This window comes from Trichomycterus rosablanca, chromosome 21, assembly GCF_030014385.1.
Source record: "Trichomycterus rosablanca isolate fTriRos1 chromosome 21, fTriRos1.hap1, whole genome shotgun sequence".
Classification (NCBI taxonomy): domain Eukaryota; kingdom Metazoa; phylum Chordata; class Actinopteri; order Siluriformes; family Trichomycteridae; genus Trichomycterus; species Trichomycterus rosablanca.
The window spans coordinates 3099454-3112553 of NC_086008.1; the positions used below are offsets into that span (position 1 = coordinate 3099454).

The 13100-nt window shown below is 42.5% G+C and overlaps 1 protein-coding gene across 1 annotated transcript in view; it reads left to right on the forward strand.

Annotated features, from left to right (window-relative positions):
• emid1 (EMI domain containing 1) overlaps positions 1–13100 on the forward strand; it is a 90095-nt gene that overhangs the window by 17596 nt on the left and 59399 nt on the right. Inside the window, exons 2-3 of the mRNA XM_063017717.1 lie at positions 935–1048; positions 1195–1316. Of these exons, the coding sequence (XP_062873787.1) occupies positions 935–1048; positions 1195–1316 (236 nt within the window). The remainder of the gene's footprint in view (positions 1–934; positions 1049–1194; positions 1317–13100) is intronic.

The following is a 13100-nucleotide window of genomic DNA, read 5'->3' on the forward strand; positions in this document are numbered from 1 at the left end:
CCGCCCGCCCGCCCGCCCGCCCCTCTATATATTGATGTAAAATTATAAGTGAACATGTTTCACTCAGTAGCTTTGCGTAATGTTATTACCATGCCAGTACTGGTATTACTGGCCAGTACTGAGCCACACACACACACATATTGTCTCAATCTGTCTATTGTAGTGAATGGAGAGCTTCTCTAACAGCCCACTGAGAGAGAATAAACTTTAGTGAGAAGCTTCAAGAGTCCATGAGAGCGCTTACACGCCTCAGAGCAGCTCTTACACACTCACTTTGTGTGCGGTAGTGTGTGTGTGATAGTGTTCATGTGTTGGTGTGTTACTGTGTGTGTTATTGTACTGTGTGTGTTATTGTGTGCATTAGTGTTGCTGTGCATGTTGTGTGTTTGTTGTGTGTGTGCATTAGTGTTGCTGTGCATGTTGTGTGTGTGTGCATTAGTGTTGCTGTGCATGTTATTGAGTTTGTGTGCGTGTGTGCATTGGTGTTGCTGTGCATGTTGTGTGTATGTGTGTGCATTAGTATTTCTGTGCTTGTTCTTGTGTGTGTGTGTGTGTGTTAGTGTGCTTGTGCTAGTGTATGTGTGTACATTAATGTTGCTGTGCATGTTATTCTGTGTTAGTGTTGCTAGTGTGTGTGTCTGCATTAGTGTCGCTGTGCATGTTATAGTGTGTGTGTTAGCGTGTGTGTGTGTGCATGTTTATGTGTGTTTGTGTGTGTGTGTGCATTAGTGTTGCTGTGCATGTTATTGTGTTTGTGTGTGTGTGTTTTAGTGTGCACATGTTAGTGTGTGTGTGTATTAGTGTTGCTGTGCATGTTTTTGTGTGTATGTGTGTTCATTAGTATCTAATATTTGGACTCAGATAAAAATAGAATATATATTTTTGTGTGTTTAATCTCTGCTCCGTTTGTTTGTGTGTTGTTGTGTATCCTCAGGAACTGGTGTTCCCAGACTGTAACTAAGATGGTGACGTGTCAGGTACAGAACGGTACCACAGTGCAGAGGGTTTATCAGGCGTGTAGATGGCCGCAGGGCTGCAGCAGCGGCAGGTAAGACACACTCGCACCTGCACGTGAACACACACACACATCCAGTTGAACCCGGTCACTGATTTGGATTAGGACTTGATCTAATAGTCGTTGAATAATTTAAGTTCAGCTCCAGGATGATGTGTGAGTGTGTTTTTGTGTTGCAGTTACCGTACGGTGGTCCGACCCTCGTTTAAGGTGGTGTATCGGACGGTCACGTCTCTGGAGTGGAAGTGCTGCCCGGGATACAGCGGAGCTCGCTGTGAGGAAGAAGCTGCCGCAGCTCACGGTCTGTAACACCTATATCGAAACGATTCACTTCTGATTCACTCACACGTGATTCCTGGACTTTTATTTCTCATCATTACTAGTTCTGCAGATGTTTGTTTCGGTCAGGTTTAGTTTTAGACCGACGTTTATAGCAGGACATATTGACTGTACACTCTCAGGATTAGCATCACTGCGTCTTTTTGCCTTAAAACTGATTAAAAGTTGACGGTACAAATCATTTTATCTGATGAAAACCTGTATAAATCTGTGTCCTGACGCCTCATGTCCTGTAGAAACAGACATGGCATGAAATCCTTCTCAGGTCGCCTTATTTTAGAGGAAAAGCTTTTTCAGGAACTCTAAAATCACCGCTGTTGACTCGGTCAGACAGGCACCGGGTGCTGACAGGAAGTGGCGACTCACTTCCATGCCTGTTTCCTTTTGTCCTTGTTGCTGATGTCAGTATCTGTGGATGACGTTAAACGGCCAAGAAAAAATAACGTAGAGTCCAAACGGAAACAGAGTAATACTGGAGAGAGAGAGAGAGAGAGAGAGAGAGAGAGATGTGAATGTGTGTATTGGTTAGGGCTGTGTGAGTATTAGCCTGAGTGAGTCAGCAAGTGTGTGCGTGTGTTTGTGTGTGGATCTGGTTTTGTGTTTGATTGCATGTTCAGGTATCTGGCTGTGTGTGTGTGTGTGTGTGTGTGTGTGTGTGCGTGTGTTAATGTGTGTGTATCTGGCTGTGTGTGTGTTAATATGTGTGTATCTGACTGTGTGTGTTAATGGTTGTGTGTATCTGGCTGTGTGTGTGTTAATCTGTGTGTGTGTGTATGTATATGTGTTAATGTGTGTGTATCTGGCTGTGTGTGTGGGTATCTGGCTGTGTATGTACAGTATGTGTGTGTCTGTTAATGTGTGTGTTTGGCTGTGTGTATGTATGTGTGTGTGTTAATTTAGGTGTATCTGGCTGTGAGTGTGTGTGTGTGTTATGTGTGTGTATTTGGCTGTGTGTGTATATGTGTGTGTGAATGTGTGTTTATCTGTCTGTGTGTCTGTGTGTGTGTGTATGTATGTGTGTATGTGTGTGGGTATCTGGCTGTGTATGTACGCATGTGTGTGTGTCTGTTAATGTGTGTGTTTGGCTGTGTGTATGTATGTGTGTGTGTTAATTTAGGCGTATCGGGCTGTGAGTGTGTGTGTGTATTAATGTGTGTGTATCAGACTGTGTGTGTTTTGTGTGTGTATCTGACTGTGTGTGTTAATGTGTGTGTACCTGTCTGTGTGTGTGTCTGGCTATGTGTCTGTGTGTGTGTTAGTGTGTGTATATCTGGCTGTGTGTATGTATGTGTGTGTCAATGTGTGTGTATCTGACTGTGTGTGTGTGTGTTAATGTGTGTGTATCTGACTGTGTGTGTGTGTTAATGTGTGTGTGTGTGTGTGTGTGTTTGTTTGTGTGTGTGAGTGTGTTTATCTGGCTGTGTGTGTGTGTTAATGTGTGTGTGTGTCTGGCTATGTGTCTGTGTGTGTGTTAGAGTGTGTATATCTGGCTGTATGTATGTATGTATGTGTGTGTTAATGTGTGTGTATCTGACTGTGTGTGTGTGTGTGTGTGTGTGTTAATGTGTGTGTGTGTGTGTGTTAGTGTGTTTATCTGGCTGTGTGTGTGTGTTAATGTGTGTGTGTGTCTGGCTATGTGTCTGTGTGTGTGTTAGAGTGTGTATATCTGGCTGTATGTATGTATGTATGTGTGTGTTAATGTGTGTGTATCTGACTGTGTGTGTGTGTTAATGTGTGTGTGTGTGTGTGTGTGTGTTAATCTGGCTGTGTGTGTGTGTGTGTGTTAATGTGTGTGTGTGTCTGGCTATGTGTCTGTGTGTGTGTTAGAATGTGTATATCTGGCTGTATGTATGTATGTGTGTGTTAATGTGTGTGTATCTGACTGTGTGTGTGTGTGTGTGTTAATGTGTGTGTGTGTGTGTGTGTGTATCTGACTGTGTGTGTGTGTGTGTTAATGTGTGTGTGTGTGTGTGTGTTAGTGTGTTTATCTGGCTGTGTGTGTGTGTTCATGTGTGTGTATCTGACTATGTGTGTGTGTGTTAATGTGTGTGTGTGTTAATGTGTGTGTATCTGACTGTGTGTGTGTGTGTGTGTGTTAATGTGTGTGTATCTGACTGTGTGTGTGTGTGTGTGTTAATGTGTGTGTGTGTGTGTGTGTGTGTGTGTTAGTGTGTTTATCTGGCTGTGTGTGTGTGTTAATGTGTGTGTATCTGACTATGTGTGTGTGTGTGTGTGTTAATGTGTGTGTGTGTGTGTGTGTGTGTGTGTGTGTGTGTGTGTGTGTGTGTGTGTGTGCGTGTATCTGGCTGTGTTATCTGCATTGGTGTGTATCGTAGCGTCACCATTACAACCAATCAGCTGCATCTTCTCAACTTTCAGTCTCTCTCTCTTTCTCATGTCTCTCTCTCTCTCTCTCTCGCTCAGTCTCTCTCTCTCTCTCTCTCTCTCTCTCTCGCTCAGTCTCTCTCTCTTTCTCATCTCTCTCTCGCTCAGTCTCTCTCTCTCGCTCAGTCTCTCTCTCTCTCTCTCTCTGTCTCTCGCTCAGTCTCTCTCTCTCTCTCTCTCTCTCTCTCTCTCTCTCGCTCAGTCTCGCTCTCTCTCTCTCTCTCGGTTGGTTTATACTTTGTCAGAACAACCTTGACATCAGACGACGGTCTCTTGCCAAGGTCAAGAAGGAAAATCTAAACGTCACCTCATGCTGGGAAGAAGTTCGTCTGGATTCTTAAATCTAACAAGCGCCAAAGAAGCATTAATGTATTGTCTGTTTTACCACTGCTTTATCCTGGTCAGGGTTGCAGTGGGTCTGATTCAATACACAAAATGCAGTAAACACCCCAGACAGGTTTCCATTCCATCATCAAAGAAACTGAGTCTGGTGTAAACTGGAAGCTGCTTAAATGTGTGTAACATTGTCAGAATCCTTTATTTAGAGACAGATGTAGCCTAGTGGCTAGAGCTTTGGGCTGCCGAGCGGAGGGTAGTGGGTTCGAATCTCGGCTCTGCTGTGCAGCTACGATTGGGTTACCCTCTCGGTTCCAGGGCACACACTTGCAACTCCACTGAATTATGGGCAAATAAGAAAGGAGGGAGCGTGTGACAGGAGTTTTTACTGCATTTAAAAATGTCCCAACTTTTCTTGAAATAGGGTTAGTAAGTTAATCTTCATAGCAGCTTTAAAACATTGTTTTATTTATTTATTTATGAAGAGTACAATAGACAGAAAATATATCACTTAAAGTGTTTGTTTTCATGCTGTGAAAAACCCGTCACAAACTGTAGTCGCATTTTGGATGAAATAGCTTTTATTAGCACTTTTCTCATTTGCAGACGCCCCGTAAATCCTGAAGCTCTTGGATTTATTCTCAGCTTGGATCCCGGCCTGTGAAATCACTTTTGAATGCAAGTGTGTGCCAAACGAGAGCACAGAAACGATCTGGAGCCTAAAGAGACACACATTACGTGTGGAAGTTAGCGTGTGGTGGTCTATACTGGGCGTGTGGTGTCTATAACACTTCACCGAAGTAACCAAAGTACAGGCCTGGTCCTGTCATAACCCAGTCTCATTTAGGAAACCGGATCCTCTTAAAGCCTCGTTTAAATCCTGTACACACATTAAGCTTCCTGTTAAACGATGCGATGAGTCTTTATTTGAGGCTGCGGGGGGTTAATGAAAGAGTTATGTAGAGTAAAGGGACGGCGTGTGTGTGTGTGTGTGTGTGTGTGTGTGTGTGTGTGTGTGTTACTGAATAGATTAATTAAACGTCTTTTTGTTGGCTGATCAAAAGCACCGAGCGCTGAATGGAAGCCCGTCTGTGTCCTCACGTCTTTTCAATATGTTCCTCTCGTCACTTCGACTGACAAAGCTTCCAACAAAGCATTTCATAAATAAATAAGGATATGGGTCTGTCCGAAAACCTCGTGATCTCTCTACATAGACACATTTTATATCGTCCTACACTCCCAAGAAGAGGGCGTGTCTAAATTCTTAGATCCTTTAAAATGCTCCTAATGAGGCGCCTTAATTCTGAGTGATAATCTGACTGAATAACGAGGGAGCGTCCGAAAGTTAAAATAAAAACAGCAGTTTTGTACAAGTGTGATGTTGTAGGTGTTTATTACTTTAGAATATTTGTTTCACAGTCTGAGCATTGTTATTTAGATAGCTAGTTTACCCATGGTGCATTGAGACGTGTATTATTACTGCTTAGTTGTTTGAAAGGAGATATGACGTATCGGATTGGTATCGGTATCGGACATAAAAAAGTGGTATTGAGCCAGCCCTAGTTGTAATTCTTGACTGGCATTAATAACATTTTGTGAACTATAAGTACAGACCTGTCTGTAGATTCAGTAGATCCTCCAGACCTCAGTCTGTGACCTCGCTCGTGATGTTTTATTAACACAGTAGCACCATTTACACTGTTCAAACAGACGGTTTATTAGCTCTAAATACAGATCCGTCCCCGTGTCTGTATCAGCTCATAAACCACATGAGTGACTGGAGTGTCGTGTGGTCGAGTGTAAATGAGGATTTTTCCAGTCAGCTAGTAAACAGTAAACACGGTCATTAGCATTGTGGCTAGTAGGCGTATGAGTAGAAGTACATAAATAGCTTTTATAAGCTACCAGTGTAATATGCTCGACTGGCAGAGTAATTTAAGGGGCGGCGTGATGCTAAAGTAGTTTTGGGTTGGATCTGTATGGGAGGTCGGGATGGTTGGTAGTGGTGTAAGTCCAGTCGTTTGTGGTGTTTAGCGGTGGTGTGGGCGGTTGTAAGCGGTGTGTAATTGTAAGTAGAGACGCTCTGATGTGGCGAGAAAACCAAGCCGGATAAAATAGGACCAGTTAAAGATCTAAACCAGTTTACAGGCTGCTGGGTTCCTCATTTGTGTCCAAATAAAGGAAACACTTTCTATTTCTGTCTCTCTACGTGTCTGAGTTAAATGTTTTAACTGCTAAGTTGTGGTACTGTGGTCATCCACAGTGTTATTTTTGCATACACAGGTTACAGCGTTTAGCAGATGCTTTTATCCAAGACGACTTACAGTACTGAGGCAGTATACTGTATACCTGGCAGTGGTGGGGCTTGAACCAGTGACCTTTTGATTGCTAGTCCAGTACCTTAACCACTAGGCTACAGCTGCCCTCCTAAAACACATAAATCCAGTAATTAGAACGAGCGTCCCAATACTTTTGTCCATATAGTGTATTAGTAAGCGATCGTATAAGGTTAACAGTGTTCAGTGTGTTCGGGTCCTGTGTTCAGCATTTTAGGTTCCTGTGTTGAGTGTGTTAGGTTCCTGTGTTTGGCGTGTTCAGCGTGTTAGGTTCCTGTGTTCAGCGTGTTAGGTTCCTGTGTTCGGTTCCTGTGTTCAGTGTGTTCGGTTCATGTGTTCAGCGTGTTAGGTTTCTGTGTTCGGTTCCTGTGTTCAGCGTGTTCGGTTCATGTGTTCAGCGTGTTAGGTTCCTGTGTTCGGTTCCTGTGTTCAGTGTGTTAGGTTTCTGTGTTCGGTTCCTGTGTTCAGCGTGTTCGGTTCATGTGTTCAGCGTGTTAGGTTCCTGTGTTCAGCGTGTTAGGTTCCTGTGTTCAGCGTGTTAGGTTCATGTGTTCAGCGTGTTAGGTTTCTGTGTTCGGTTCCTGTGTTCAGCGTGTTAGGTTCCTGTGTTCAGCGTGTTAGGTTCCTGTGTTCAGCGTGTTAGGTTCCTGTGTTCAGTGTGTTAGGTTTCTGTGTTCGGTTCCTGTGTTCAGCGTGTTAGGTTCCTGTGTTCAGCGTGTTAGGTTCCTGTGTTCAGCGTGTTAGGTTCCTGTGTTCAGCGTGTTAGGTTCATGTGTTCAGCGTGTTAGGTTCCTGTGTTCAGCGTGTTAGGTTCCTGTGTTCAGCGTGTTAGGTTCCTGTGTTCAGCGTGTTAGGTTTCTGTGTTCGGTTCCTGTGTTCAGCGTGTTCGGTTCATGTGTTCAGCGTGTTAGGTTCCTGTGTTCAGCGTGTTAGGTTTCTGTGTTCGGTTCCTGTGTTCAGCGTGTTAGGTTCCTGTGTTCAGCGTGTTAGGTTTCTGTGTTCGGTTCATGTGTTCAGCATGTTAGGTTTCTGTGTTCGGTTCCCATGTTGAGCATGTAAGGTTCCTGTGTTCAGCGTGTTCGGTTCCCGTGTTCAACGTGTTAGGTTTTTGTGTTGAGTGTGTTCGGTTCCTGTGTTCAGCGTGTTAGGTTCCTGTGTTCGGTTCCCATGTTGAGCGTGTAAGGTTCCTGTGTTCAGCGTGTTCGGTTCCCGTGTTCAGCGTGTTCGGTTCATGTGTTCTGCTTGTTCGGTTCCCGTGTTCAGCGTGTTAGGTTTTTGTGTTGAGTGTGTTCGGTTCCTGTGTTCAGCGTGTTAGGTTCCTGTGTTGAGCGTGTTCGGTTCCCGCGTTGAGGGTGTGTTCGGTTCCTGTGTTTGGCGCTTTAGGTTCCTGTGTTCAGCGTGTTTAGCTTTTAGGTTCCTGTGTTCATCATATGAAGTTAACTGTGTTCAGCGTGTTTGGTTCCTGTGCTCATCATATGAGATTAACTGTGTTCAGCGTGTTTGGTTCCTGTGTTCATCATATGAAGTTAACTGTGTTCAGCGTGTTTGGTTCATGTGTTCATCATATGAAGTTAACTGTGTTCAGCGTGTTTGGTTCCTGTGTTCATCATATGAAGTTAACTGTGTTCAGCGTGTTTGGTTCCTGTGTTCATCATATGAAGTTAACTGTGTTCAGCGTGTTTGGTTCCTGTGTTCATCATATGAGATTAACTGTGTTCAGCATGTTTGGTTCCTGTGTTCATCATATGAAGTTAACTGTGTTCAGCGTGTTTGGTTCCTGTGCTCATCATATGAGATTAACTGTGTTCAGCGTGTTTGGTTCCTGTGTTCATCATATGAATTTAACTGTGTTCAGCGTGTTTGGTTCCTGTGTTCATCACATGAGATTAACTGTGTTCAGCGTGTTTGGTTCCTGTGTTCATCATATGAAGTTAACTGTGTTCAGCGTGTTTGGTTCCTGTGTTCATCATATGAAGTTAACTGTGTTCAGCGTGTTAGGTTAACTGTGTTCGGCGTGTTCGGTTCCTGTGTTCAGCATGTTCGGTTCCTGTGTTCGGCATGTAAGGTTCCTGTGTTCAGTTCCTGTGTTCAGTGAATGAAAGCCTTAAGTGTTTTCAGATGGAGGAAGCACTTCCATGCCTGCCAGGCTCCAGGAGTCCCAAAACCCAGCAGGAGTTCCTCTCCTAGACCCCCCCTGCACCCCCCGAACTTCTCTGTGGTGTTTCCAGCCCCCAAACGTTCCCCTCGGTTCAGAATCAATTATTATTATTATAGACCTGAACGAAGGTACACGGTGCGCACGACGTGTTGAAAAGCAGGACCTGTTACAACACGGCTCGGGGCCTGATGGGTATCGTCACGGCCAGATGAAATATATTCGACGGCTCATAATGGGGTTAGAACAAATCCCTCTTCAGGGGCGTTTATTGTTTCGGGAGGGGAGCTCCCATCCCCGCTCGTATTTAGCGTGAGTGATGACTGAGGGAGCGACTCTTTTTTATCGTTGTTGTTTTTGGCCTGTAGAAATACGCGGATAATTCTGAGTAAATCATCATTTACACCTCAGGGAGGGGTGGGGTGGGTGGTGGGTTTTAGCCATCCCACCTTCTGCATGTTGGGAGGTGAGATTTGCGCTACCATGAGTAGGGATGTCCCGATCCGATCTCAAAGATCGGAATCGGGCCCGATCAAGGCATTTTTTAACTGATCGGTATCGGCTTTACTAAGCCGATCCTAAGCCCGATTTTTCGTTTTACGTCAGCGGTCAAGCAGGTGTCGTAAACGGAGAGTCCAACAGTGAAGTGTAACGAGGCGATAGGAGCAGAGCTGCGTTCATTACTGTAGAATTTTACTGTTTATATGGTGTGTGAGTCAAGGATCACTCCGGTTTACAAAACAATAACTTTTAATCCGAGTATGAAAAGAAGCATAACATACAGCACCATGTTACAAGACTGAACGACATCTCAGTATCAAGCACTCTGATTGGCTTAGTTACAACACGCCTACAAGTACGGTGGCTCATAAACAAACCAGATATAATTTAACCAAACGATCTACCAATCTGATACGGCACCTAAAATATAAACACTCAGCCGAATACAGCGAGTTTATTATTATATGATGAGAAGAGGAACCGGCTGTCCGCTAACACGGCAGAGACGCTGATTTTCCTCAAAAAGAACCTTCACTTCATTCTGAGTGTTCTAGTTTTACTACTACAATGCTGCACTAAGTTTGTTTACTTTTATTTTGTAAAAATAAAAGAACATTAAGCGATAGCTTGGATGCAGGCAATTTTTCCCTACAGCACTGCAGAGCTATTCAGTTGTTAAACATATACATTGGATTAATGTGAATAACTGTATTGTAGTTGAAGTGTGCACCGTGTGAACAGTATTATCTAGTTCTTATCTACACAATATCTAGAAAATATTAAATATTTTTTTAAAATTAATAATCGGGATCGGGAACAAAAAAACATGATCAGGACATCCCTAACCATGAGGGATCTTTCAGTTATAAGCAGTGAGGGTGTAGTAGGAGGAATAATCGGTCGTGTCTCAGAGATGCTTATAGTCCAAATCCATCTGATTTCCACCTTTTTGGACGCTCAAAGAAGCTTTAAGAGAAAGAAGATTTTCATGTGATGATGATGTTAAAGCAGTGCTGCATTAGTGGATACGCACTCAACCAAAAGCATTTTTGCTGATGGCATTAAAAAGTTGGTACAATGCTGGAAAAATGTATCGGAAGGCGACAGTGGAACAGTGAAACAGTGATCAGTGATCATCATCATCATCATCATCTGTGCCGCTTATCTATTCAGGGTCGCAGTGGTAACTCTCTACCCCGCCGCCTCTACCAGCTCCTCTGGTGGGATCCCCAGGCGTTCCCATGCCAGCTGGGAGATGTAATCCCTCCAGCGGGTCCTGGGTCGACCCTGGGGCCTCCTCCCAGTCGGCCGTGCCTGGCATACCTCCAAAGGGAGGCGTCCAGGAGGCATCTTTATCAGATGCCCGAACCACCTCAACTGGCTCCTCTAAACGCGAAGGAGCAGCGGTTCTACTCCGAGCTCCTCCCGTATTGCTGAGCTCCTCACCCGATCAACCTGCCGGAGAAAGCTCATTTCGGCCGCTTGTATCCGCGACCTCGATCTTTCGGTCATTAGCCAAAGCTCGTGACCATAGGTGAGGATAGGGACACAGATCGCTCGAGTGATCCCTCTTCGCATCACTCGTGAACAAGACCCCGAGATATTTGAACTCCTCACGTCCTACTCACAGGGAGCATGCCATCTTTTTCCGGAAGATTACCATGGTCTCAGACGTTGAGGTGCTGATCTGCATACCTGTCGCTGTAGAACATAAAATAGAGTTTGTGTGAGTTTTTTATTGCACCCCACTCCGTATCACCCGCTCTGCCAGCCGCTCTCGTCTTCTGCTTCATCACTTCATGCTAAATTGGTCCCACAGCTCTTGTTTTGTGGTCTGTTCAGTTCCTAACTCACTGCTCATATTGTGTTGTGTCTCATCTGTAAGCTCAGGATCCCATAAGCTTGACCGGTGGAAGAGTGGGGCACCAGGGTCGGTATTTAAGGGTCACGGTGTGGCAGCGATCTGGCCTCGTTTGCCAGTGTGAAACCACAGAAATGTAATCTGGGTGCTTGACGGCTCAGCGGGGCTTATTACACGCCGGCATGCTAATCCCTTCCACTTGACTTCATGTGTAAACAGTGTGTGTGTGTGTGTGTGCTAAACAGTGTGTGATGCCAGCGGATTTAGGCAGGCACTCGTGTTTCATGAAAGTGGGCATTACAGTGGGAAAACTTGATCCCAGTTTGACTGAAACCAGTGTTTTTAAATTCTTCTGGATTCTCGTGTTGCCACAATACATCGAACAGAACATAAAATTAAGTAGAAACACACACACACACACACACACACACACACACACACACAGGTCTATTAGATGTAGAACAGCATGTGTGGGTTCTGCTTGTCTACCTTTGGTCCGCTGTTATGGTCACTCCACAATCCAGGCCTTAAATGACCGCTGGTTTCAGGCCTGTGATGCTCTGTGATGTGAGTGAAGGAGGAGAGAGGAAACCAAAAGAACGCCTAAACCGAAACAAAGGAGGGAAAGAACGGACACTGTTCTAAAGATAGACTTTCTATTTATAATTTAGGTTGAACATGGGGTACTGTAATCTACCGGTGCCCGCAGTGTGTGTGTAAGGAAATGATACACGATATCTATGAAGACCCAAACAAAAGACATGATACTATACAAATAATAATAATAATAATAATAATAATAATATAATACACACTGAGATACCAGAAAACTTGGTACACCTGTCTAATACTTGGTCGGACCCCTACATGAGCGTAGGACATACGACGGGGCATGGACCCCACAAGCTTGTGAAAATATTCTGTTTGCAGTGAACACCATACCTTCTGCAGAACGGTCCACAGTCCTGTAGTATTCTGTTCTGTAGGATTTCTGTGTTCCACAGTGTGCTGTATGGCATCCCAGATAACAGATAGTGTTTGATAACATTGAGATCTGGTGACTTAGGTGGGAATGGCAAAACCCCAAACTCAGATGAACGTTCCTCTAATCATAATCTGGCATCTCTTGATGTGTGGGGCGTCGCTTTGTCCTGTTGGAACGAACGCAGGACATGAACGGGTGTAACTTGTCAGAAAGGAGGCACACACAGAGTTCACCTGTCAGAGACGTTTGTACCAGGGGGTCACATGGAATGCCAGCTAAACAAACCCTACATCATTATGGTGCCACCACCAGCCACTACAGTGCTATGTTGTACCTGTTTTTCTGGCACTTCAGTGTAATATATAATAATAATTATAATAATAATAATGGAGCGGTCCAGGTCCTTTCTGTGTGGAGTTTGCATGTTCTCTCCTGAGTGAGTGATAATAATGATAACAGTGATAATAATAATAATAATAATAATAATAATAATGAGAATAATAACAATAATAATAATAATGATAATAACAATAATAATAACAACAATAATGAAAATGATGATATTAATAATAATAATAATAATGAGAATAATAACAATAATAATAATAATGATAATAACAATAATAATAATAACAACAATAATGAAAATGATGATATTAATAATAATAATAATAATAATAATAGTAATAATAATAATAGTGATAATAATAATAATAATAATGAGAATAATGATAATGATGATGATAGTAATAATAATAATAATAAGTGATAATAATAGTAATAATAATAAAATAATAATAGTAATAATAATAATAATAGTAATAATAATAAGTGATAATAATAGTAATAATAATAATAATAATGAGAATAATAATAATAATAATAATAGTAATAATACAAGTAATAATAATAGTGATAATAATAATAATAATAATAATAGTGATAATAATAATAATAAGTGATAATAATAATAATAATAATAGTGATAATAATAATAATAATAATAATAGTGATAATAATAATAATAATAATAAGTGATAATAATAATAATAGTGATAATGATAATAATAATAATAATAGTGATAATAATAATAATGATAGTAATAATAATAAGTGATAATAATAATAATAGTGATAATGATAATAATAATAATAATAGCAATAATAATAATAGTGATGATAAAATA